We start from the raw sequence: 26,746 nt of genomic DNA on the forward strand, positions 1-26,746 counted from the left end.
GTAAACCAAAACATTAGAATAAACAGGTGAAACAATTTTAATAATATATTTTTATTTGAACAAATATATCCAAAATCTTAGCATGTCAACTTAAAATTAATACAAAAGTATTAGAGATATTTTTACATTAAGTCTTCAAAATTTATCATGGTTTTTATACATGTATAATTCAGCTTAATTCATATTGCAATGACTAAGGCAATGCCATCCTGTTTTTACTCCATTTTGTGCTGCTTAAACAGTTCTATCTCTCTACCGTTCTCCCCACAATGGTCATGTCAGCCTCGGCAACACAGTTGAGATTTCCACGGACTCAACTATAATTCAGCTGTATTAACCAAAATAATTAAAGTAAAGTAAAATAACTAGAAAAGATGTAAGCAAAACATGATTGGCATGCTATGTCTAAAATGATTACTATAAGCTGTCAGGATAGAACATCTCAAGGTTACTCTGGCCTCATGTAACCTTGATGTAAATCATGGCCTTTGTGACTTTAGACTTTTAAAAGTCCAAACATCTGATCTAGGCCACCAAGAGCCTTTTAAGAGTCATGAGCCCACTCTTGGTCTGGCCATCAAAAACAAAACAAAACAAAACAACAACAACAACAACAACAAAAACAAAATAAAAAGCCATCTAAATCAATCATTTCAATATTCCTAGTGTTCAACACAGCTCTACACCATCAAGTGAGGAAATAATGAGGCTTCTAGGAGCAAATTTCTGTTGTCTTAGGGTTACTTAGGTGTATCAAGGTCAAGTAGGTGAACAGTGTTAAAGAAAAGAAAATTCGGTTGCCAAGGCCTGAGCCATAGTGAGGTCTCAGGCAGCCTGCTGGTTCTGAGACCTTCCTCCTATGTCACTCTTCAACAGCTGATCATCTATAGATCTCAGTCACCACAATTCCTTCTGAAGTAGTGCACTTTCTGCACCAAGAGGCCCGGACTGTCTGCTTTCACACTCCAGGGGAATAAATACCATTTACTTATTTACTTTTGAAAAGCTGGATAAAACATAAAAAAAAATAAATCTTGTAAGATACAGGAGCCTAGAAACTCCGCCCCCCCCCATTCAGATTCCCTTTTTAAATATATATGGGTAGTGGGAAGCTCATTATCATAATGGTTTCAGTTTGGGAAAGACCTGAGGTCCTATGACTTCAGAAGTGTTGTTTTAGAGACAACTTTGACTTCCTTACTGATACTCTGGACTCTTGCAGGACTCTTACCTTCTGGGAAACCTGAATTGACTTTTGCATTGTTTTTGTCAAATTCATTCCAAACCTTCCGGTTGCCAGAGCAAGGATCTACCAAAGATACATATAAGTAGAATCCTAAACTAGTAATTCTCTCTAGTACTATTTTCATAATTATATTTTTTTAGTTCATAGGACCTGACAGGCTTTACTGTCGAGTTCTGAATTTTTTTAGGTGGCTGCACATTTTTTATTTACACTTATATACTTAGAAATCCAATATAAAACGGGTGGGAGCAGAGGAGTTGCGAGTGAAGTGGGGCTGGAGCTGGGGCTGACGTCACTCTCGGGCATCATGTTTTATTTGATCTGGATGCTCACAGTTCATCCTATAGGGCCTGGGTGTATGACACAGTTATGATGTGCCGAGTCAGTGCTTACCATTTTTCCCCGTTGTTAGATCAAAGCCAGATTACTCTGATGAGCAGATGTTGAGGCATGAGCACTACTACAATGATAACAAAACAAACAATGGGAAGAACTACACAGAGAAAGGACCTCAGGAAGTCAGAAAGATGGCCTGGATATGGGATTGGAATAAGTTCAAGTTTGGTTAGCTAGGAGACTGATGCTCACATGAGGAAACCAGAAAAGACATTCAATATTGACAGGTGAGTTTAATTTTAGCAATTGAGAATGAATTAACAATCACCCAGTCACATGGTATCATCTATAATTTGCAGCTAGTATAAAACTTGAACTTGGAGAGCCAAGGTTGGCAAATGTTGTCTGCTCATAGTGCAACCTCAGGACCATGCTATCAGAGAGGTGAATCAGAGAGTTGATAATGAGGAATCCTACAATGGAGACCACATAAGAGTAGAAGGTTAAGGTGATTGTGTGTACCCATACTTCAGCAGACAATACAACTCAGATCTTTACTGCCTTTGGATGCCTTTGCTTATATATCTATCCCCTCACCTGACTCTCTCCCTGACAACTCTCTATAAAACACCATCACTGCTCCCCAATCCCCTCTGTTCAGTTAGGATATTTTATTAGCATCACTATCACCAACTAAAATATGTTGGTTTATTTAGTGCATACACATGTATGTATATATGTATGCAACAATAAAAAATCAAAGGAAAAGAGAGCGTAATGAAAGGACTTGAGAGAGAGAACTTGGAAAGGTCTGAATGGAAGAGAGGGAGGAGGAAAGTGATATAATTCTAATTCAATAAAAACATACTAAAATAAAATCAAAATACTAAGTGTAATTTAATTTTTTTCTTAACTAAGAGCTAATTTCTTATATCAAATAATCAATAAAAATTTCCCATGTGGGCAGCAAAGAGAACAAAATTTTTCTAAGTTTTTTTGCAAAAAAAAAAGAAGTAGAGAGATCTCTGCCTTCAAAGCCATGGCTAAGTTGAGGTGGAGGGAAAGCATCAGAGTTCAAGGTGAGACTCAATAAGTTAGAAGCCAGACTGGGCTTCACGAGACTCCCCTCAAATTCTCAACTAGAGAGCCTTGTATATTGCTTCCAGGCAACCACAATCAATTTAAAAGACAATAAAATAAAAATTTAACCCTATTTTAAGCGCAGCAAACCTTCAGTCCCATAGTACAATCATGTGCTTTTAGTGTAATAACCATACATGGCCCCTGTATCTCCATTATCATGTTTCCCCCTCCTCTGCAGTCCCAACTGGGAGTCCCACTTGAGGGTATTGTTTTCAGTGTAAGGTAAAGACCCCAAGTCATACTAGCACTCACAAGGGAGGAGCCAGAACACTTTGAGATATGGAGTCCCCAAAGAGGCTCCATGGTAGAACTATTGGAACCTCAACAGCACTAATGGGTATACTGCATGTAATAAGAACCACCTGACGTGGGTGGTTCTTATTAGTTTTATTTAAATCACATCATCTCTCAAATAATTACATCTGTCAGATTTCTTTTTCTGATCATTTCTAAGTAAGCTGTTTGCTTAAGGCTTCTTCACTTTCCATTTGCTCTTTTAAAGAGTGACTGTTTGTGTTCTGGGCCTGAGAGAAGAGTGCTTGTTTTGGTTAGAGCATTTCTATTTATTTACAGTTTCCTTTAATAAAATGAAGTTCATGGCAACTTGTAGGTTGCCCATTGGCTTGCAGTCTATTTTTAGTGTTGTGAGAACTGAGATGAATAAATTCCAACACAAAAACATGGACACATATGAAGTAATCTTATTTAAAAAAAATTGATTCCTTGATTCCTCCCCTAGAGCTCTTTTCATTTCAGGATGCAGCCTTCCTTAATCATAAACTTCTGTCCCTTAGCAACAGCACCTGGGAAGAAACTCCTCACTGTGCCGCATGGGGCGTATTATTGTAACAATGATCACATTAGCAGTATTTCTGGACAGCTGTCATTACTGTTGACCTCTTGCCATAAAAATCAGAGATCACCGGACAACTGATGCTTGTTTCAATTATGCAAACAATAAGAACCATCTTAAAAATGGCCACTTAAGAGCATGTGATGATTCCTACTTCATTTCTGGGCCGAGTGGTTTTGACCCCTCTTACAAACCGCCTATTATAAAAGCACACAGCGATTCATTCTGGTCCTTCCTTCTAATAAGAGACTTCTTATCTTTTCTCTGGATAAAAACCATTCTTTATACACCTAGAATTCAGACTGCTGTTTCTAAATACAGACCAGTAACATTTCTGATTAAGCACTTGTATTCCCCTTAATTATCTTCCACTTTGGGAGAAAATCAGTTGGACAGACCATTTAGACATACACGTATGCACATATTTGCACCTATTGAATTATAACCTAAAACATAATATTTAAAACACAATTTCTGGGCTGGAGCCAAAGGCTCAAGCCATATGTATGCCCCCCTTTTTTTGACATTTAGTTAGGATTGCCTGTTTGTCTTATTATAGTGTTGTCAATAATGGCAAGATGGTAAACATCACTGGCATTATTAAAGAAATAACTTTTGAAGAAGCAACTGGAAATGGAAATATATGGCTTGGAATAGTGCTTGAGGTAGATTATTAATGACATACTTAAGAATAAAAAAGATAGAAAAACTAATGTGATTGTTCTAATGTGGTTTAATTAACTATGCATATGAAGCATGGTGTGCAAAGTGGTTGTTTCTTGGGGTTAAAGATAAGATATAGGTTTTTTTTATTTGTTTTTTTAGAGGTAGGTCTCTTCTGAAGCCCATCATGGCTTGGAATTTATTGGTCCTCCTGTCTTCATCTCCTGCATTCTGAAATAGTAGGTGTGCATCTCTATTCCTTACTCATTTCATGATATCATATCATTATTTAATATGGTTGGCATACTTTTCTTAGTTGCAAAATAACACATTACATTATGCAGTGTTATGGTTAATCCTTATTGTTGACTAGAGCTAGAATCTAGGAGATACACCAATAGGCATGTCGGTGAGGGAGTTTCCAGAGAGATTTAATTGTGGAAGGAAGACACACTTTGAATGTGCTGCTTGTCATCCCATGGACTGCCATCCTGGACTATATGAAAAGGAAAACAGGAGAATGCCAGCTTAGTACCAGCATTCATCTTTCTGCTTCTTGACTACAGAAGAATAGTGAAGACCTGCCTCACACTGCCACCACATGTCTCCCCAGTCATGATGAGCTGTATCCTCAACCATGAACCAAAACAAGAAACATAACAAATATATTAATCTCCTAGCATAGTTTATAAATTAGAAAAAAATGCTAACAGCATTATGTGACATTATGATTCATTCCATCATTCTGTGTAAATGTAATGCTCTAAGTAACGACATATCCAAGCCTAAGTATCGTCATCTGCAGACAAGGAATGAGCTCTGTGCTCTTACGTATTGTTAAATAACTCGCCAAGTGGTGTTGCTTCTGTTTCTGTTCCCCTGCATCACAGAGCTCAGCACTGGTTTATTTGTTAAACACTTAAAGAAATCTGCTCTCCATTGAAGGTTACTTGAAAACTCATGTCAAGCTTACATATAAATACTAAATATTCTTTGAGTGCTGGCACCATCAATCAAGTTCCTACTTCCATAAGAGGACTGTTATAGAGTGGCCCAAGTGTGTGAAAATGCCAGATATCTTAAAGTGAATTTTGGTGTTTTTTATATTAATTATGGCTAGACATTGACTGAGAAAATCATACTACCTTGGTGAGAGTCCAGCACAAGAGCAGGTTGGACCAAGTAAATAGCTCTTTGGTAATCCAGTCATTGTGACCGGAGGTGGCTGTGGAATGCTCCTGAAGGCCATTCATTTCAGAGACCTTTGGAAATATAAGACTTTTTCCCTTGGTAGCTTCTCTTCCAGTTTGTTTGACACAACCTTCTCGCTTGCATGAAATGTGAAATTTGGCCTCCATGCGGTACTGTCATATAAAGACTACCATGTGTGGTTAATTGCCTTATTTATACTACTAGAGAAAGAGAAAATACTAACATACAATTGTTATCAAGAAAAGAGGTCACACGTTTGTCTATAAGCGGAAAACTCTCCATATGTTATGTTATTGAAGAGCATTAATAACAGTTTTGATCTTGCACTCTGTCAACATAAAGACTTGTTTAGGCAAGGTTGTATTTCTTTGAGATAAAGTCAACTGCTTATTGCTTCTGACTAAACAGGTAACTGCAATACTAGCAACACATTGTAATACTTATTATTTTTAGGAATTAGGAAAAGAATTTTATGAAGCCACAAAATCCTATCACAAGGAAGTATTGTAGAGACTTGTGACATAATTTAGGCAAACCAAACCAAGCCAAGCAGTCAAAAATATCCAACTGTAGAGACTTGAGCGGTGTTGTCTGCCAAAGCATTACACAATAAGTGGAACCTAGTAATAACATATAAAAACTCATAAAATTGCTTTACATTGGTGCCAACGCTCTGACATAAAATGCTTATTCTTACAAATAGTCTGAAATAAAATATGATATGATTTCCACTCCTGGTGATCATGCCTTCTGAGTTCTTTTAAGTGATTTATGAACATTTAACTAAAGCATAATTATCTTGACAAATATTGTGAAATATGGTATTTATAATCCCAGTGTTTAACAAAGTACTTCATGATTAGCCCTTTGCAAATACTTAGCCTTCTTATTTATATATTACAATATCATTTCATACTATGAAGAATCAACTAATAGTTTCAATTTATATTGAATTGAATCTATTCATGAATTTAATCATTCATAAATAACATTCAGCAGAAATATGAGCTTTGTAGCTTGTACTTTGTCAGTGAGAAATTAAAACATTTTGTATATTTTATAGCAATTAAACATTTTTTGCAGAAAATATTTAGGTAAATTATTAAAACCAGAAAACCTAAGTATGTTGTTCTATATATTTCTATAGGTTTGATTCTGTTATCATCTAAGTATGAAAATCATGTTTAGGGCTAGTCAGTCAATTTAGGAGCTACTTTTCTACTCACTATCATGGGAAACACACAGTAACTTTTAACTTATTTATATTTTTAAAAAATATTTTACACGTTTTGCATGCATGTATCTGTTTACTTCATAGTACCTTAGAAGCTGGAAGATGGCGCTCAATCCTGTGGAGATGGAGTTCTAGACGGCTGTGAGTCATGATGTGGGTGATGGGCATCGAACCTAGGTCCTCTGAAGAGCAGCAAGTGCTCTTAATTGGTGAGCCCTCTCTCCAGCCCCAGTTTGCGTATACCTTTATGGCTGCCAGTGAGTTGGGAACCAAGTGTTTTTCCTGTGGAGCAATGACTACATCTGTTCTTCTGAATTCCATGAACCATCTTAAATGGTCTAAGCAGTTATTGCTAACCATCTGTCATGCTACCATTGAGCACATTCAATGTTTATTACTCAAATGACAAAAAATGTTAGCCTCATAAAACGTGGTTACTGAAACAGTCACTAGGAATGAGCACTCAAGGACAAGCTTGAAACAATGAAAAAAGAGAAACACTTAGCAGTGGAATAGAAGATACAAAGAAAAGGCAAATGATAAATTTGGAACAGAAAAAATACAATTGTAGAATTAGTGAATCTGAGACTCGATCTCTAGAAATTATACAATTTTAATAATAGGGAAGAAAAGCTAATTAATTAAGCTAATTAAGTTGTTAGTTCTCCAACAAACCATCTACCACTGGGTCACTGTAGTTATATAATGAAGAGAAATGGTTGGGCTGAGAAAGCATTGGAAGAAATAATGGATGAAATTTTCCTAAATTTGTGTGTGTGGGGGGGGGGACTGAAACTTCCAAATTTAAGAACTCAGAAAGCTCCATCTAAGATAAAATGAAGATCCCCAGGCCAAGATACATTATAACCCACCCTCTAAAAACAAACAAAACAAAAAACCCTCAAAAACATAAATAAATAAAAATAAAAATATTTTGAAAGCAGTGAGACAGAAATAAAAATTATTGGCAAGGATCTTATATTTTTATTTGTTGTTTCTACTTTTTAAGAAATATTTATTTATTATGTATACAATATTTTGTGTGTATGCCTGGAGGCCAGAAGAGGGCATCAGACCCCATTACAGATGGTTGTGAGCCACCATGTGGTTGCTAGGAATTGAACTCAGGACCTTTGGAAGAGCAGGCAATGCTCTTAACCTCTGAGCCATCTCTCCAGCCTCCTTGTTTCTACTTTTTAACTGAACTCCGGTCATCTAAGGGGCAGAACATTTATTAGACAGAAAACATTGTGCCAGGCACCTGAGGGCTACCTGTCAATCCTGCTCCTCGGACTGCAGCATAACAGGTATCCTCTCTCCAAGCAATGGGATGACTTGTACAACTGGGACAAATTGGAACTTGAGAACAAATGAAGAAACGAACCAGAAAATTGTAATTGTTGACTCCTAGATGGGCTTTAGCTCTGCAAATTTTGTGAAACTAATCTGAAAATTTTAGCGTGTATAGATATCGTTTAGGAAAAAAACTCAAAAGGATTTATCAGATTCTCGAAGGCACCGATGATTATGGTCTATCAGAAGGCTTCGGGTGTCATTTTGAGTGGTTGTTTATGTGTGCACTTATGGAGGGCAGAGCACTGGCTTTTCTTCAGTTGCCTGGGCTTCTCACTGAACTTAGAACTCAATGAATTAGCTAAAGCTCCTACCCAGCAGGCCCTTGGGCTCCTCCTGTCTCTGTGGCTCCAGGGTAAGGATTTCCGCATGTGCTGCAGCACCAGGTTTTTATGTGGGTATTTGTTCTTCATGCTTGAATGGCAATCAGTATTATCAATGACGCCATCTCCCCAGCCTGGGTTTCTGTTTTTAGTCAATGTGTTTAGTCTTTCTTTTATTATATTAAACAATAATTATTTGGTAGTATGCCAGAGGTTGGGATCGTGGCCGTGTGTCATGGAACATGTATGGAGACAATGCTGTCACTGTGGGAGTTGGTTCTCTCCTACTACGTGGATACCGAGGATCCAGCTCAGGTCATTAGTAAATGCAAGCAACTTTAGCCACTGAATAATCTCCATGTCCCAGTGATGCTATTTTTAGAAATCATCCCCTCACTTTCAGTGCGTGCGCGCGCGTGCGCGCGCACGCGCGCGCGCGCACACACACACACACACACACACACACACACACACACACCTCTGCTTTTAAGGATAAAATAGGAAATGGCAGGTTTTTAAAACATTCTTTGGAGTACTTTTGGAAACACACTGTCAGTAAAGACTGTTTTCGTGTAGTCTTATTTTAAATATACTAAAAATAATACCTGGAGGTAACTAGATGACTTAAAATACGCTTCCCATTAGCTTTTCCCATCCTGGTGAAGAGCTAAGACTTGCAAGGGCGAGAGAGCTGCCTTGAAACAAGCTCTAGTGAGCCAGAGCACAGAGGCGACAACTGTCCTGTCACAGGGGTCGTTCCTTTCTGCTGAGCATGCTCCAACAAGCTTTAGGAACTGCCAGTGTACCCAAATAAAGACTGTTGGCGTCTTCTCTGGTGAAAAATAGAATACCCTCAAAACCAGTAAACCTATCTGGTTTTCCACGTCTCTGTAGCATAAGTACTCCTCACTACCTTTTACTGTTAACCATAAGTCTCAGGCAAGCCACATCCATTCAATTGCAGAAAGGCTCTATATTCTGGGTTTTATTTGCCACAAACAGTTTCCTGACAGAATTTGTCAAGACTCTTAAGGTTATCAGGAGAGCTAGAGACTGGTCAATGTACTTTTGGGAACAACTTGATTATCTACTTTCATTGAAAACACAGATTGGTTTGATTTACTGAGACTATTTCATTCCAGCCAAATCTTCTCAATCAAATAAAGACCTGAGGACTCTTGCCAAGCAGGGAACTTCAGGCCCCATCTCCCTACTGCTATGCCATACAGACTTAGGAATTGAAATTGTGTTGGAATAGAAGGACCTGACGTGATTCTTGAGTTCTAACAGGCTTGAGCAGTTTTCTCTTCAACCTATAATAATATGCAAAACACAGATTTTAACCCAAATATTTGTTCAGGGTTCAACAATGTGAATTTAAAATCTTGGTAATTTGTTGGCTATGGGACTCTTTAAATGAAATTACTATGGCAAAGAAGATGTTTCCATTTATTTAGCTGGTATACAAACCAATACAGGCCAATACACTTCCTTTTCTATACGTAGATTTTTTTTTTTTTTTTTAGCAGAGGCCTCTCCTACCTCAACGATGCTCATTTCTCACCCATTGTGATCTCTATTTATCTTATACATAACTCATCTACACACAGATATAAGGACACCGAAATAGACAGATTAACTTATGGCATGATGGGTATGTATTCAATACAGTACTTCTCACAAAGAAGATGCCACTCAATGTAAAGTTATTTTTTAAGCAAATCTTTTCTCCATGTTAGTATTAGATATGTTGAGTACATTTTAGTTAATTTTTTTTCTCAGAAATAAAAGTTTCAATTTTTGGCTATTTAATATCTAAGTTCAATATCAAATAGAAAGATAAAATAGAACAACAACAAAAATATGGAGAAAAAGTTTCCCGCAGAATTCAAGAGGCAGTGATTAATACAGCAACAATGTTGATTTACTAGATTCTGAGCAAATACTTCCTTCTTCCAATTTCATGTGCTTTAACAATTTAGAAAGTATGAAATAATACTTCGGCAAATTGAAGCCCTCTTTGGCCGCCTTCCTAAGCAGCAAATACAAAGTATAGGCCATGATATTAGCGCACGCACTCTTCATTGTAAAAGCTCCCACTCCCACCCCACCCCATCTCCTCCCATCTTATGAGAAACAAGACTGTGAAACCATCCTCTTAACTGCAGCCTCTTGCTGGGAACAGGAGAGATCAAACCTTAGGTTTGGCCTCCATAGCACAATGGTTTTCAGTGTGGTCAGGGTGAAGTCTAATACAGAAGAGTCCTTCAAGGTCACATCTGTCCATTTCGCTTTCTTGCGTATATCCCCAAGCAAGCACAGATGCCTGTAACGCTGAGAACCACGCCTAGTAAGAGTGCAATTGCATCCCCAGCTTCTACTGCCTCAACAACAGGCAGAATCAAGAGCAGTGAAGTAAACGCTAAGATCAACTGTGTTGAAACTGAATTCATGATGTGGGGATCTTGAGGGCTGAACTTTCCTAGAAATTAAACATGGGAACAAAAGAAGTGTTAAAAAAAACATAATGTTTGGAATGACGATATAAATACACAGCGATTTTTTTATTTTTATTTTTTATTTTTTTTTTGGTTTTTTTGAGACAGGGTTTCTCTGTGGCTTTGGAGCCTGTCCTGGAACTAGCTCTGTAGACCAGGCTGGTCTCGAACTCACAGAGATCCACCTGCCTCTGCCTCCCGAGTGCTGGGATTAAAGGCGTGCGCCACCATCGCCCGGCTCCTATTTTTTTATTTTTATTTTTTTTTTTTTTTTTTGGCACAGCGATTTTTTTAAACTGGAGTTTGTGAATCATTTCCGAGTTTGTCATTTTACATATGACAACGCTAAAGAAGTGACCTTAAAGACAGTCATTTTAGATTAATCTCATGACAACCCCCTAGCTCTGGCAATTCCAACAGGAAATGCATCAACCAAAGTGAAACTGGATGGCTGCCCATTATTAGGAAAAGAAAAAAAAAAAGGACACATGACACTTGTAAATGTAAAATACCCTAGCAAGTAAAAATCACCTTTTAACATGTCTCCTATGTAGAAAATTTAGACAAATCTGATAAAAGTCAAACAGCACAAAACATAATTCTGTGAAACTGCGTGGAATTAATAAAACTTACCCAAAAAAAGGGTGTATATAAAATTCTATCCGAAGTGAAACGGTCCCTCCTTGGAGCTCCCGCTGCCGAGGCTAAGAGGTTACCAGTGATACACCTATTAGAGTGGGGAACAGAATTTAAACATTATTTTAGAGAGGACGCTACAGTCAGTGAGAAACGGGTGCAAGGGCAGAAACGGGTAATGAGAACAGAAAACACTCCAAACAGTTCGTTCAAAAAGAGACTACTAAATTTAAAGTTAGTTCCCCACACAGAGGACTCTACACGAAACCGAGCCGAGAAGCAAATTCTCCCCAATAGTTCGCATGACGATCTGGAAAGGAATTGTTCGTTTGCCCTGGGAGGGCTCAAATCTGCATCGTTTTACAACTACACTCTGGTAATCAAACAGGGAATCCCCGGGAGCGGAGTTTGTACCCTACCTGACCGGAAAGCAGCCATTACAGGAATGGCGGGCAAGGCAGCGTCGCCAGACTACATTTCCCACAATCCCCGCTGCCTACTCCCGTCATGCACGGCTCGGATAGCTGGCTGGGGAACAGGACACCCCGGAGGAAAAGCTGCCAAGTGTGTGGCTTAACCCACAGCGCCGTTCTATTTTACTGTTAGTGAGAGGTTGAGTGCTTGCCCAAGAAAAGGTTTAGTGAGTTCTTTGTAAGACTCATGAAACAACAGCACGCGTTTTCTGCCCTTTACAGGATTCCTAGTGCGTAAATATGTCTTTTTGGTACTGTGAAAGGCGGAGGTAACTGGGAGAGGTAGCTGAGTAGAACGCCATCTGTTTGGGATGCTTTCAAATCAGGGCCCTTCCAGCATATCTGCCGCAGAATAATCCCTAGCCTCATATTCCGAATGTGCCTAATGGCATTTGCTAATGAGAGAGAGAGAGACAGAGACAGAGAGACTCCAAAGGGGAATATACTTAATCAGAAACTTCGGAAAACATTGAATCATTTTTGGTGTAAAACAAGTTTAGTAAATATGATTTCAGCACTAAACCAGATGTTTTCTAAAACCGAGTTCACGTCTCTCAGAATAGTCCTTCTCAAATGCCCGCCCCGCCAGTATTTTAAGATAGTACTTTAAGCATTATTAATTTGCATCTGTAAGCATTAGCTTTGAAAGATTCTTGAAGTCGGTTGAATGTGATGCCCTTATAAATATTTCTAGTCTTCTGGCCCGAACACTTTCATACTTAGTGAGAAACTGTCGTCTTCCGATTGTTAATTAGTAACAATCCAGAGTTAGAGGTGACTGAGCTCCCCTGGTTAAAACCGCGCAGATTAAGTGGATACATTCAGGTCAATGTTATAACCAAGAATGTATTCTTGCGTCGTGGGACCCCCTTTCAAACTCAGTTGTATCTTCCTTTAGACAGCAAAGATTTATACTTCTGGTTCCCGTTACACACCTGGCAGGTGCTTTAGGAACATTAATTAATAACAATCATTTGATTAAATAAATATGCCAAGATTTTGCAGGAGACCCAGAGGTGGCAAACACACTTAAAGCAAGGTGTGTGACAGGCTGATAGTGCTGTTTCCCTGACACTAATTAACAAATTCTTTCTAATTGCATTTGTCTTATGCTGCATTTGGCTGTGTAAACCTTTATTATCATTTAGTTTTGGAATAGAACTTTTTTGGGGGGGGGGGGCTTCCAAAATATCCTGCTGTCTTCCATTGTGCTCATTTAGGAGATTTTATTTTTCCTTACATGTTTCTTTCAACTAACGGAAGTCTGCAAATGAAAGTTAAAGCTGTGCACACATTGTTTCTGAGTTTGCTAATGTTTCTTGACTAAGTTTTAAGTTTGATGAGTTTGTGAATTAAGTTATTATAGTCAGAAATGAACTAATGACTTGGCCTGTCTCTGAAAGAGTGGTGCAGATTAGGGATGTTTTAGGTCCAAATACAGTTTTAAAGGGAAGTGGCTTAAAATTTTCTAATTAGTTTCCATGTTAGCAGGGAAGTTAGTTGAGGCAAATTTTTGGTACATTACTTTCTGATTAGATGCCCTTCTAATTCTCTTTGCTTTTTTCCACTCTAACTGGTCTGTTTTCTTTTAATGGTAATTTACCCTTTTACTTAAAAACTCCAGTTGCTTCCTATTAGACAAAGGCCCAAGTTGCTTGTCAAGACACAAAGTACACTCTACTTGTCTCTGGTGCTGTGCCACCATGCCTGTCCTCTTTCCATTCTGCTCACATTTAATGTTTGGCTGTTTTGTAAAGAAGCTAATTTGTTTTCCCCAGTTGACATTTTGCCCTTTCTGTTTTGTCTGCCGGTAATACTTTCCAACAGATTTGTCATAGTGTTTCTTTACATCATTCAGGGCACAGAGCTTTGTTCAAGCTCCACTTCTATCTTTAATTATCTCACCGAAAACAAAACACAAAACTAAACAGAACCTCCCAATTTATTATGTAGGTAAGCAAATGCACTCAAGTAAAAATTCCACGAAAGGTAGAAGTATTTTCATAATGCTCATGACTAAGTTTTCAGCAATTTACCCTCTGTGGTATTTTGGTAACAAATAAATAAGGATATTACAATACCAGAATACTATTAATATTTAATCACCTTTTTTGGTTATTGTAGATAGTATCTTAAAAGTAAGAAGTTTGCTTTTATACTAATCCATGTAGGTGCTTACTCTGCTTTAATTTTGAATTTTCATTCAAAGTTGATTATCCTATATCTTTTCTATATAACCTTATTAATAATAACACTTCTGTATGGGTATAAGATGCAATAGAATCTAAAACAGGATCCTAAATGTAATGTTCTATACTTACTTTTTCTGCCCAGATACTTAAAATATATTCATTTAGGTCACCTAGATCACTCCATTAAACATTTAGAGTGACAGAATCCAGAATTTAGTATTTCAATTCAAGAAATTGAAGCTAATACTGTTCCCACTAAAATAGAGAACACTGGTAGCCAGCGATAGGGACAAAGAACACTGCATAAGTCACTTAGCAGTGGAAGGCAAATTTTCCAATCAGTTGTTACTAAGAGACAATATTAAAGAAGAAAGGAGAAGTGGTTTCTGCTTATTTTATAACCATTAGAAATGAGTCACTGAGAGGCCCTAAAGGGAAGGAGCCTCTGGGATCCATCAGAGGCAGCAGAATGTGCCTACGTGAGGATTTTGCAGTGAATCGTGGGTGTCAGGAAATTCATAAAACCAGACTTCCTCATTAGCAGTTGAGCCAAACCAAGTGAGTAGAAGCATGTTAGTAAAATTTCATAATTAAAAAGAACTAACCTAGAGTTAGTCAGTATTTTTCATTAATAATAAATGTTTGTCACTGAGACCATTGTGTTAGGATAATTAATCATTAGAGTAACTAGAGAGGACTAAGTCACATTTTTAAAAGCTATACAGTTGGTCAAAAGAAAACAAAATGCAATGAACCAACTGCAGGACTTGCTGAGTCTCAGTTTCTCTTGTAGTAGTAATTTGTAGAGTCATATGTAAGCTAAATAGTCATTCTGTATGTAGATTCAAGTATCATCTAGAGCCATCGAGGGTGTAGTCCTGTCTTATCAATGAACTATGGTGATATGTGAATCAAGTTGTCAGCATGATGCAATCAACATTCACCTGGGAATTATACAGAGTAGGTTGTCTGTGGGCATGCCTCATCCTAATTGGATGAGAGATGAGAATATTCATCTTATTGATGAATATTATATAATATATATATTATATATATATATATATTATTGATGAAGATATAACTGATCTTCATGGGAATGGCAATGCAGATTTAAGGAAGTGAAATATGAAATGCCTTTATATAGTCACTGTCTATGTATTATTCTTAACAACAGAACAGAACTATTAGAGGTTTGCTTAATACACTGGTTTTGTACTGTTTGGAATATATCAGTCAGCTTTTAGTTGCTATAATGAAGTACTTAGAGCAGCTAACTTTATAAAGGGAACATATCCATTTGTATCACAGTTTTGTAGGTTTAAGGACATAGAGCTGGAATCTCATTTCTGATGAGGACCCTTTCTCTTGGCTGTGTCATATGACAGCAGAGGGGGAAATCTGTGGATGAGCTTGTGCTGCTCAATGGGAAGGCAGAGAAAGAGACTGGAGTCCCACATTCCCTTCATTTGCTGGATGATTTTATATCAGCATGGCACACAGTCAAATGAACAGAGAGGAGATAGCCTCAATAGAAAGATATACCTCCGTGTGTAGTGATGAGGTGAACAGGGCTGCTTTTCATCCCACCTGGATCCTGCACGGCCAGCTTTACACCCGAAATAACAACACACAAACTATATTCATTTAAACACTGCCTGGCCCATTATATCTAGCCTCTTCTTGGCTAACTCTCATATCTTGATTAACCCATTTCTATTAATGTGTGTAGCACCACAAGGTGGTGGCTTACCAAGAAGATTCTAACCTGCGTCTATCTCGGAGAGGAGAGCTATGGCGTCTGCCTGTCTCTGCTTTCTCTCTCCCACAATTCTGTTCTGTCTTCCCTGCCTACCTATGTTCTGACCTATCAGGCCAAGCAGTTTTCTTTATTAATTAACCAATGAAAGTAACACATAGACAGACGACCCACCTACATCATCCATGAGACCTGACTGTAGGCAAGCCTAGAGGACATTTTATTAATTAGTAAATGATGGTGGAGCCCATCGTGGGTGGTACCATCCTTGGGCTGATGGTCCTAGGTTTTATGAGAAAGCAGACTGAGCAAACTATGGAGAGGAAGCCATTAAGCAGCTCTCCTCTGTGGCCTCTTTATCAGTTCCTACTTCCAGGTTCCTGCCCTGTGTGAGTTTATGTCCTCACTGCTTTTGATGATGAACTGTTATATAGAACTGTTAGTGAAATAAACCCTTTCTTCCCCACATTTCATGGCTATGACATTTCACCACAGAAATGATAACCCTTACTAAGACTTTTTCTGAGGAGATCGCCCCGCTGCCCCTGCAAAAGGCCCAAATGTTCCAGCATCCTCCTAGAGCACAGCCTACAACCAGCTCTTTGTTTACAATGGTTCCTCCACAGGCATAAGCTATATTTAAAATGCAGCATGCGGGAAGATTGTTTGACATTTATCCTTAACAAGTTCTTTTACATTTTTTTAAAATTTTCATTTTATATTCTAACCACAATTCTCCCTCCCACCACTCCTCCCTCCCTATCACCCCGGCTCAAGGGCAGCCTGGTCTACAAGAGCTAGTTCTGGGACAGGCACCAAAGCTACAGAGAAACCTTGTCTCAAAAAAATTGGAAATAGATATTTTTATCAGGTTTTTGAGGTTTTTCTCTGTATAATAGTATTAGCTAATCCTGGAACTCATTTTGTAAACCAAGCTGGCCTCAAGACTCATAGAGATCCACCTTCCTTCTGTGTCCTGAGTGCTGGGATTAAAGGCATGCACCACTACTGCCCAGAAAGGAAATGGGTTTTATTTTTGCATATAACATACTATGATCATGATTTCCCCTCTCCAATTCCCCCTATATCCTATCTACGCCCCTAGTTACACAAATCCGCAAAGCTTCTCTCTCTTTTTCATTAAAAAACAATCAGGGAGCAACAACAAAAATGCAAAATAGAAGAGAAAGAAACAAACCAGAACAGGACAAAATAAACAAAAAACTTATCAGAAAAGAAAGAATCAAAGAAAAAGCTCTAAAAACCATACCGATTCAGAGACACATTCACACATACAGATATCCCATGAAAAACAAAATTCACCACCATAATATATAAACAAAAGACCCGTAAGGTAGAAAAATGCCTAGCTAAAGCATCACGAGCCAAAAAAGCCCTCTAAAAATACTAATGAGTTCATTTTGTGTTGGCCGTATACCACTAGGCGTGAGGCCTGTCCTTAAGAGTGTTTTGTATAGCCAGTGAGAACTAATTTCTCCTTTGTGAACAGTTGTCAGTTGGAGATAGCATTTGGGTTAAAGATAAGGACATGTCTCCACTTGTCCCCTAAGTAATGGGACCTCATCTGACTTAGTCCTTTGTAGGCCTTGTGCATGCAGCCACAGTCTCTGTGAGTTCACGTGTACCAGCCCTGTTTTCAGAAATTCTTGTATCCTTTGTGTCCTCCATTCCCACTGGGTTTACAATATTTTCACATCTTCTTTTGCAACGTTTCCTGTGCTCTGAAGAGAGTGATTTGATGAAAACATAACATTTAGGACTGAGTGTCCAAGATTTGTTGCCCTTTGCACCTTGTTCAGTTATGGGTCTCTGTCTTTGTTTCCTCTACTCCAGGAAGTAGCTTCTGTGAAGACAGCTGAGCCAGATGCTGATCTATGACATGGTAGCAGAATGTCAGGAGGAGTCATTTTCATGCTCTCCTCCGTTAAAATGACAGTAGTGTTGGTTTTCTATTAGGTCCTTGGCCACCCAAGCAGTGGCAGGAATGGGTTCTATCTCATGAACTCTTCTATAAATCCAGCATCAGAAAGTAATTTTTTACTTTTACAATGTACCACATTGCACCAGTTTGTTATACAAACAGATCAGCATTGTAGACTGAAGGGTTTGTAGCTGGGATGGTGTTTACTTTTCTCCTGTGGTAATATTCTGATTACCGCCCAGTACCATGAACACTAGTCAGTAGTGGGGAAGGCTCTAGGTAGATAACAGTTCAACTTCCCTGTGTCCAATGAGTTACACAGATTTTCTTCAGCAACAGAATTTAACTATCAGTTTGTGGAAAAGCGCCACTAACCTTGATAATCACCTGTATTGTTTAGTGGTTATTGAGGGGCCTCTTTGGCCAAGAACTCAATTAGATGTAACCCATCGTAGCATTGGAGGTTTCAACTGGTGGCAAGAAAATCTAGCTGAGACTTTGTCTCCCCTGATATTTGATGACAAATTTAGATTTCTCTTACACACACATTATCTATCTATCTATCTATCTATCTATCTATCTATCTATCTATCTACCTATATAGATACATATAGATATGTGTGTATAGATAGATATAGATATGTGTGTGAGTCAATGTTAGCATTCACCTAATTTATTTTGAATAAAATTTAATAAATACATATAATTTAAAAATTTAATAAATACAATTAATTTAAAAATTAAGTATGTTTAATTTTGACATAAATAAATACAATAAAACATGGATTGTGATGTGTTTCCAATTCTTAACTATCATAAAAATTGCCATGTTTCTGTAGTATACAGAATTCATAAATATGTAACAAACACTTTGGAAGCCTTATCTGGAGCACTGGATCTATGGCTAGTATCTGCAAGAATAGGAGGCTGTGAACAATTTAGTGTGTGTAGCTCATAAAGAAATATGAATTCCTCAGTATAGACCAGGTGCTCATTATGATTAAGAGCTGGTAACCATGGAGACAGACAGCATGAAGTTTATAAAATTAAAAACATAAAAAAGAGAAAATGCAAATAGTATAGGAGAATGAATCATGACCAAATGAGCTGAGGTCATATTATGTTAATTTAAAATGTTTCTGAGTTGTATCAGTTATGCTAAAAGACTTGCTTCCTTGAAAAACAGTTTTACTCAAGGAAGTTGTCATATTTTCTGTTAGTAAATTTCTGTGTTTCAGAGGTAGACTAGAGGATATTTATAAAAAAGATAGCAGTTGATACCACATAGAGAAAGTCCCATGCAGCACTGTTCAGTTTCATTTGTACTAATTTTAAAGCATTTTAAACTCTCACTTCTCAGGAGAGTCAAAATGAGTAGTTGCCTTCCATTTGACAGTCTGCATAAGGCTGTGCCTTTGAGATGGTACCTGTGGACACTAGGGAGTGTAAAGAGAAGGTGGGGTACAAGGTAAGAGCAGGGACAAGATTCTTTCATCTGCTCATTAAGACCCTTTGTAGGATAGTCTATCTGCCTTATTCATCAGGCATTAAATAAATTTATAGCAACAGCATGGGCCACAGGGAAGAATGACAGAGTCTATTCAAGGTATCCATAATCAGTGTATTCTGAGATCATTTGCATCATAGTTATAAGGGAAGTTCATTATAACAAATTCTCCATCGAGTTTTTACATTTATGTGGTATTTGAAAGTTTGTCATTGAGGAAAACCAGTTTACCCAGGGAGATTAGGAAGTAGATATCTAGAAACAACTAAATAATGCTGATTAGCTTAACTATAAACTTTTTATAAGGCCCAAGTAGTCGTTAATCATCTTACTTTGAGGACCACATTTTTAGTTGAGGAAGATGCAAATACAAGAGCTTCATTCTGATTTGTAAAGGTATCAAATGGTATTGTCCTGTTTTCATTCTTAGACTTTTCCCCATAATGATTGTGTTTTATAAGTCTGAAGCCGTCTTGATGCTTCCCATCATTAGAGCCAATTCTTCAGGAAAACCAAGAGTTTAGCACTGAAATGGGCTCCGAACAAACGGGCAGCATCTTCATCCATTAGAAATAACAGCGACTGCCTGGGTGTGGCAGTTCATGCCTATAACACTAGCTCTTAGGAGACTGAGATCAATTCGGGTAACATAGCAAGACCTTGCCTCGCAGAAACAAAAGATAAAAACAAAGTAACAATACTGCTTAATATTTTGTATGGTTATTTCTTATGGTAATCTCCTATCAGACATACATAGGGAACATGAACTGCAATTCAGTAGAGGTGATGGAGAGGTGCCAAGTAGAGTCCAAATAGACACCTTTCTTGTGAGAGTGCTAAGCACCCACTGAATTTAGAAGGCCCTGCACCTAGTTTCAGCCAACATTTCCCTCTCCGCAGGATTTTGGAAGGAGCTGGCTAACCTGGAGTGCTGGCATTCTAAACTGCTGGCTGAGGGCCCATCCATATGCTTTGAAACTGAGATCAGCAAGTCGCAAGATAGTTATCCTATTATGAAAATCAAGTAGCTCTAACAAGTGTTCTCGTCACACAGCTAGTGGCAGATAAAGTAGTACTTGGGTCCATAAATGCTTACTAAATTGCTATCGAATATCTTTAATTTCTAAGATGTTAAAACTTTAGTCACCATAAAGCTCGAATTGAATTAACTGCATGACAGTCTTAAAGGCAGTGAGTGTAATTCCTGGCTTTAGTAATAAGATGGGTGATACTCGAACAGGGAAATAATGTTTGGGCTGTTCTTCCTAGACCATACTATGCCCAACAGTATGGTGCCTTTATGGGTTCTCCATGTTAATCCAAACATTAAAAACTAGATGTTACCTGGGAATGTGATACAACTCAAGGTCTTAGTACAGGCATATTAGGAAAATGACCAGAAAGAAATAAGAAGACTCAGTGAGATCATATGTGTCTCTATCCATAGGAATCGTGGTCCCAAAGGAGAAAATTGGATTTGTTAGAGATACCTTTTACTCATTGCTAAAAATAATATACGTGTTTTGATTAAACGAAATGATAAATAATTCTAACATAAAATTGGTTGTCATGGTGAGTCAGAGTGAAGTGATCAGTCAGAAGGTTTGACTGATGAACATGTGACTAAGATGTAAAAAGATTCAGACCTTAAGGAGTTTGAAATAGATGTTCTAGCTGATTTCTCTGGAGCAGATGCACTCCGATTGTCTTACCACTTTCTCTCTCCCATTTTTTAAGTCCTGAGCCTGTTTTTTTATTACAAAGAATTATTTCTGTTAATGTGGTGATTGATGTATGTATATAATTCCGGAACTGGGGAAACTAAAGTGGAAAGATTTTTTTTCTTCATTGTTGGGGATGGAACCTAATCTCTTGAACATGCTAAGTTTTACCCTCACTATACCCTTTAGCTATACCACTGAACTACCCTCAGCCCAATTTTTATTTCAAATTATGAAAATGACTTTTTTCTCTTCTTTGAAGAGAAATTTATGTTAATATTTTTATATATACTAATAGGATTCATATATTATAGATATATGATTGTTTCTTTTATAAACTAGAATGGAGACTTAGCTGAAGAGATGAATATTCTGTATTTTGTTTAGACTCCTGAACACCCTATAATCTGAGGAACCAAACATAAGCTTGATTATGCTTTAGAATGTAGAAAGTCCTAAAAATGATTTTGGAAAATACTTATTCATTTTATGTGTATGTTTGTGTATGTCTGGGCGTGTATATATGCACCACTTCCTAGTAAGCACCCTCAGAAGTCAGAAGAGGACTTTGTATCTCCTGGAACTGGAGCTAGAGATGATTGCGAGCTGTCATGTGGGTGTGGAGAATCTTCCTCAAGTTTTCAACAAGTGCAACAAGTTCTCCTAAGTGTTGAGCCACATCCCCAGGCCCCAAATGGAATTCTTATGGACACTCACAAAACTTTGTGTGCAGCTAATAAAAAGGTGATTTAAACAGACTTGTGACTAGCAAGATAGTAAAATTTCTAGATAGTAAGGTCTTAGACCACTATAGATTTTTTTTCTTGTTCTGTTTTCTAAATTTCAGATTGTGCTTCTCTAGGAAGTGGGGTGCTTTGATTTTTAATCCTTCTGAATGATTAAATTACTTGTTCCCCAAAATATGTTTGACTTCTGAACATATGAGTATCAAAACATGTCTAGTGCTTTTCATGCAATCCAGTTTGCTTGGCTACTTAAAAAAATCAAAATCTGAAGGAGCACAAACCCGAGGACACAATCCAGATCCAGCTAGAGGTCAAATTCTTTGGTAAATTCTGATTCAGCTCTAGTGCCTGAAAACAAACAGAAGAGTCTGTTTTACATTTGTGTCTTTCTGTTTTCTCTTAAGGGTAGAGTCCTGCCATTTAGTTTTAGGAAATAACTGTCAACTTAGTGATTTATCTGTATGTGAGAAAAATTTTGCTTAAAGGAAATAAGACTCATTTTTTGTTGATAAACCTCCCTTCCCCCTTTATTTATTTCTAAAAGTATGTAAAAATTATATTTTCTTATCACTTTTTCCTGTTTTGTCTTGATTTATCTGGTAATTTTCTTTGTGTTTTCTTTATCTAGTCTCAAAAGAAGGTAAGGCCTTAGTCAGGTGAGTAAAGCTACTCAAAATGTTATTACCAAAACAGTATGCAAAGCAAACACATGACTGCAAAAAGACAAAAAGACAAAAAATACCTAAAGCTAGGATCATTTTATACTCCATGGACTGAGAAGTACATGGGATAAATGACTGATTCCATGGCAACCTTTCATTAACTTGCAGAGGAGCCTTTATGAGATTAAGAACATGAAGCACAGTTACTGTTGTATTCATTCTTTGTCTTTTGACCAGAAAGAGCCATACTAGATCTTTACAAGTCAAGCAAAATACATTTCCCATATTTCTAAGTCATGGTGATCTATTGCAGACAAATTGCTTTTATTATTCTTTTATGCTCTTTCAAATAGAATTTCATCTAGAAGTTGTAATTACTACTTTTATAATTGGTGATTAAAATCATCTTTTTCTTTGTTAAGCACTCAAAGTTGATCAGGATAAATTATATGAATTAAATAAAACTTAATCCTGATGCATTATTTCCTAACATTTTTTACAGTTACATAGAATTGCAGCCAGTTAGAGGTGGGTTATGCTGTGTCATCCCCATTAAATAGTTTCATGTCTTTAATGGAAGACTGAAAGTGTTATCAGGATTAGCACAGGGAAGTCAGCAAAGCTACCATGATAATTCCCACATTTATTGACTTGGGCTTTAGATTAGAAATAAAACTAACTCTGAGATGAAGTTTTGTAAGAACGTGTTTTATTTTTCTTTACTTTTTCCTTTTTTGAGAACAGCTCTCTATAATTTACACTTAATAAAATAGGGAAATATAGTTTGATTAGAAGGAAAAGATGATTCACAATACAACTCTGGTGATTTGATTAAGAATGGTACCCATACTCCTACGTATTTGAATGCTTAATCATCAGAGAGTGGCACTATTGGAGAATGATTAGAAGGATTGGGAGGTGTTGTTTTGTTGGAGGAAGTGTGTTACCAGAGGGGAACAGGTGGGATGAGGGGATCTCTGTGACCACAAGAGCCAGCAGAGTAATGATTCATGAAAGGCAGGAAGACAGTGTTAGTCATCATGACTAAGTTGACTAAGTAGGTGGTATTAGTTTAAACTTTAGGAATTTGACCTAAAATAGTTTATTTTATGCATATGTATGCACATCACAGTTTAATGAAAACTTTTCTAATGATAATTAACCCAATCTTATGTGTACAATAAAGCACAAAGTAAACTAAGTAAAGGGGACTATTTTAAAACTCTGTGAAGTACATGTGACACCTACCATAAAGATTGATTCTGTAGATGACTACATGTGATGCCTTCAATAAAGTTAGGTTTTATAGATTGAGAGAAACAAGCTCATGATCAGGGTCTAGGGGAGAATCTGGTGTGTGCTTGGCTACACAAATAGCATTCAGGTCACATCTGCTCCCAAACTTCTGGGTGATTAACAAGTTATGCCTCCCTTCTTTGAAAAAACACCTCAACATGCTTAACATTCCGGGTTCCCCTAGTACTTATCTGTGAACGTGAAAAACTCTATGCCTCACACATAGATGGGCATAGAGGTTTCAAAAGCTTACACCAGGCTTAGTGTTTCTCTCTGCCTATTGTCTATAGATCAAGATTTATCTCTTAGCTACTTCTCCAGCACCAAGTCTTCCTGCCTGTTGCCATGCTTCTCACCATGATGAAAATGGACTCACCTCTGAAACTGTAAACAAGTTCTCAATTACGTACTTTCTTTTTATAAGAATTGTTTTGGCCATGGTGTCTCTTCACATTAATAAAGCAGTGACTAAGACAGAAGCTGGTACCAGGAGTGGGGTATTGCTCTGGCAGGACTGACTAGTCTGCTTTTTGGTGGAAGGTAGACCTGTGGTCTAGAAAAACAGATGAATGTTTTAAGTGGAGTTTAATGATCCATCCTAGTAGGAGCAAGGACAATGGTATGGAAGGCAATGTGTACAAGGGGGAAACAATCATAAACTTCAGGGGTAAGAATAACAGCAAGGAGCCTAGAATCCATTCTTGAGATATTATGGCAAAGAATATGGCTTCTTTTTGCACTTGTCCTGAAAATCTGCACGAGGCTAAATTAAAAAGTTTTTGATTAAAGACATAGACAAGGATTTCAAGACAACTTAATATTGACTGTGTCATGTGGTTATTAGTAATCACTGCTATATAGATCTGTAATGGAAAAAAAATAAGCCGGACAAGAGAAGTACAAATTATAGTTTGAGAAGGAAAGAAGAAATGGGAAAAGTAACACCAGAAATTGTAATGGTGCTAAGTCAAGTGTTCAAGGAGATAAAAATTTAAAGAAAATCTTGATGCTAAGTGGAATAAAGGGAGTGGAAACCTTAGGATAAGATCCCATCCAGCTAAGATCCCAATTTGCGAAAATGGATTAAAGGAAAACTTAAGTAGTAAAGAAAACCATCACCAATAGGAAGCTGGTGCAAACCTGACTGAAGGAAGTAATCAAGCTCTAAGGACCAGCATGTAGCAGAACTGGGCAGTTTCAACCAAGCGGGTCTGGTTTTAGATACCAGGATACAAGGAAGGTGTTGTGGATTTTTCCTTATTGGCAAAGACTAACTGCTGAGACCAAGCCTGTGTCAGAGGTGTTAGGGGAGCTGCAGGTATCCACGCAGGCAGTGGCTGTGAGAAGATGAGTAACAAAAACTTGGTTCAGTTCGAATTCATCAACTTGGATCAGATGCCAGGGTGTCTCATGCCAGAACATTAACTGCAAATTTAAAGCAGTACAGCCTAGGAATAAGTCTCCAGGCAATGATCATTCCAATTCCAGGTATACAATAAATCTTAAGGTGTGCATCTATGACTCCAAGCTCTACTATAGAGCTATAGTAATAAAATCAGGTTGGATTGGCATAAAAACAGACACATGGACTAATGGAATTGAATGGAAGACCTTGACATTAATCCACACACCTGTGAATATGTGATTTTTTGACAAAGAAGCCAAAATGGTGCAATAGAAAAAGAAAAGCATCTTTAGCAAATGATGCTGTTATAACTGTTATATGTCAACATGTAGAAGATTGCAAATAGATCCATATCTATCCCCAAGCACAAAACTCAAGTCCAAATGGATCAAAGACCTCAACATAAATCCAGTTACATTGAACATGGTAGAAGAGAAAGTGGGAGGTGGTGAATGCATTGGCACAGGAGACCACTTCCTAAATATAGCACTAGTAGCACTGAGGTCGACAATAAATGGGACCTACTGAAATCAAGAAGCTTTTGTTAGGTAAAGGACACAGTCAATAAGACAAAACAAGAGCCTACAGTAACTACAGAGGTCAGGAAAGTAGAAAGGACCTATGGTGGGGGTGAAGGAGCTCTAGAGATGGGAATAGTTGGACACAGGCACTATGAAGAGGGGCATGGGAAAAATGGGTAATACTTCATCAGGGAAAGAGTGAGGGAGGTAAATAGAGGGAGGAGAGATAGATAGCACTAAGAACTTTTGTAAACATAGGGTAACATTTTATAAGCCTACTTAATAAAGTCTCTACTATCTTGACTGCCTAAACATGAGCTGGACAAAGATGACATCAATACATGCACAAGTGTATGGGGAAGAGCCCACAGGCTTCAACCCTACACAAAGAACTCCAGGCAACCGTGAGCTGGAGAAAGAATTGTGAATTTAAGAGAGAATGAGCAGGAGCTGGGGGAAAAGAAGCAAGCATGAAAATTATGCAAATAAAAAAAAAATAAAAAAAAAATAAAAAAAAGAAAATTATGCAAATATTGTACTTATACATGGAATTCTCAAAAATTATAAAGGTGGATAAACAAAGGGCTTATTTATTTATTTATTTATTAAGAATAAGGCTTCATACTTAAACAATATTGTCCTTTTTGTTGATCTTGCATTTGGTAAGATATCTGCATAAACATATTGATCAGAAAGCGCACTTTTACTCACTGATGCAGGGAGACCTCCTCCAAGCATAACTTATTGTAAGGTAGTTTAAAATTCCTTAGCAAGGCAGTAGAAACTGCAGAATACACAGACACCTAACTGTGAGTCTTTTTTTTTTTTTTTTTTGGTTTTTCGAGACAGGTTTTCTCTGTGGCTTTGGAGCCTGTCCTGGAACTAGCTCTTGTAGACCAGGCTGGTCTCGAACTCACAGAGAACCGCCTGCCTCTGCCTCCTGAGTGCTGGGATTAAAGGCGTGCGTCACCACCGCCCGGCTACTGTGAGTCTTAAGATGTCAACCTATATAATTTTAACAAATACTC

The 26,746-nt window shown here is 37.7% G+C and overlaps 1 protein-coding gene across 2 annotated transcripts; it reads right to left on the reverse strand.

The window, feature by feature from the left end:
* Nucleotides 1–9,785: 9,785 nt before the first annotated feature.
* On the reverse strand, nucleotides 9,786–11,978 carry Smim30 (small integral membrane protein 30). Of its 2 annotated transcripts, XM_038319594.1 has the most exons (4): nucleotides 11,917–11,931; nucleotides 11,497–11,588; nucleotides 11,335–11,343; nucleotides 9,786–10,837 (listed from the first exon to the last, which is right to left on the reverse strand). In XM_038319594.1, exon 4 carries the CDS (start codon nucleotides 10,814–10,816, stop codon nucleotides 10,637–10,639), a length of 180 nt encoding a protein of 59 aa, XP_038175522.1. In that variant the 5' UTR covers nucleotides 10,817–10,837; nucleotides 11,335–11,343; nucleotides 11,497–11,588; nucleotides 11,917–11,931; the 3' UTR covers nucleotides 9,786–10,636. The 2 variants fall into 2 exon arrangements, with proteins under 2 accessions (XP_038175522.1, XP_038175521.1); XM_038319593.1 differs by lacking the exon at nucleotides 11,335–11,343 and having other exon boundaries at nucleotides 9,786–10,845; nucleotides 11,495–11,588; nucleotides 11,917–11,978.
* Between the last annotated feature and the right edge of the window lie 14,768 nt (nucleotides 11,979–26,746).

Source organism: Arvicola amphibius, chromosome 2 (assembly GCF_903992535.2).
Source record: "Arvicola amphibius chromosome 2, mArvAmp1.2, whole genome shotgun sequence".
NCBI lineage: Eukaryota > Metazoa > Chordata > Mammalia > Rodentia > Cricetidae > Arvicola > Arvicola amphibius.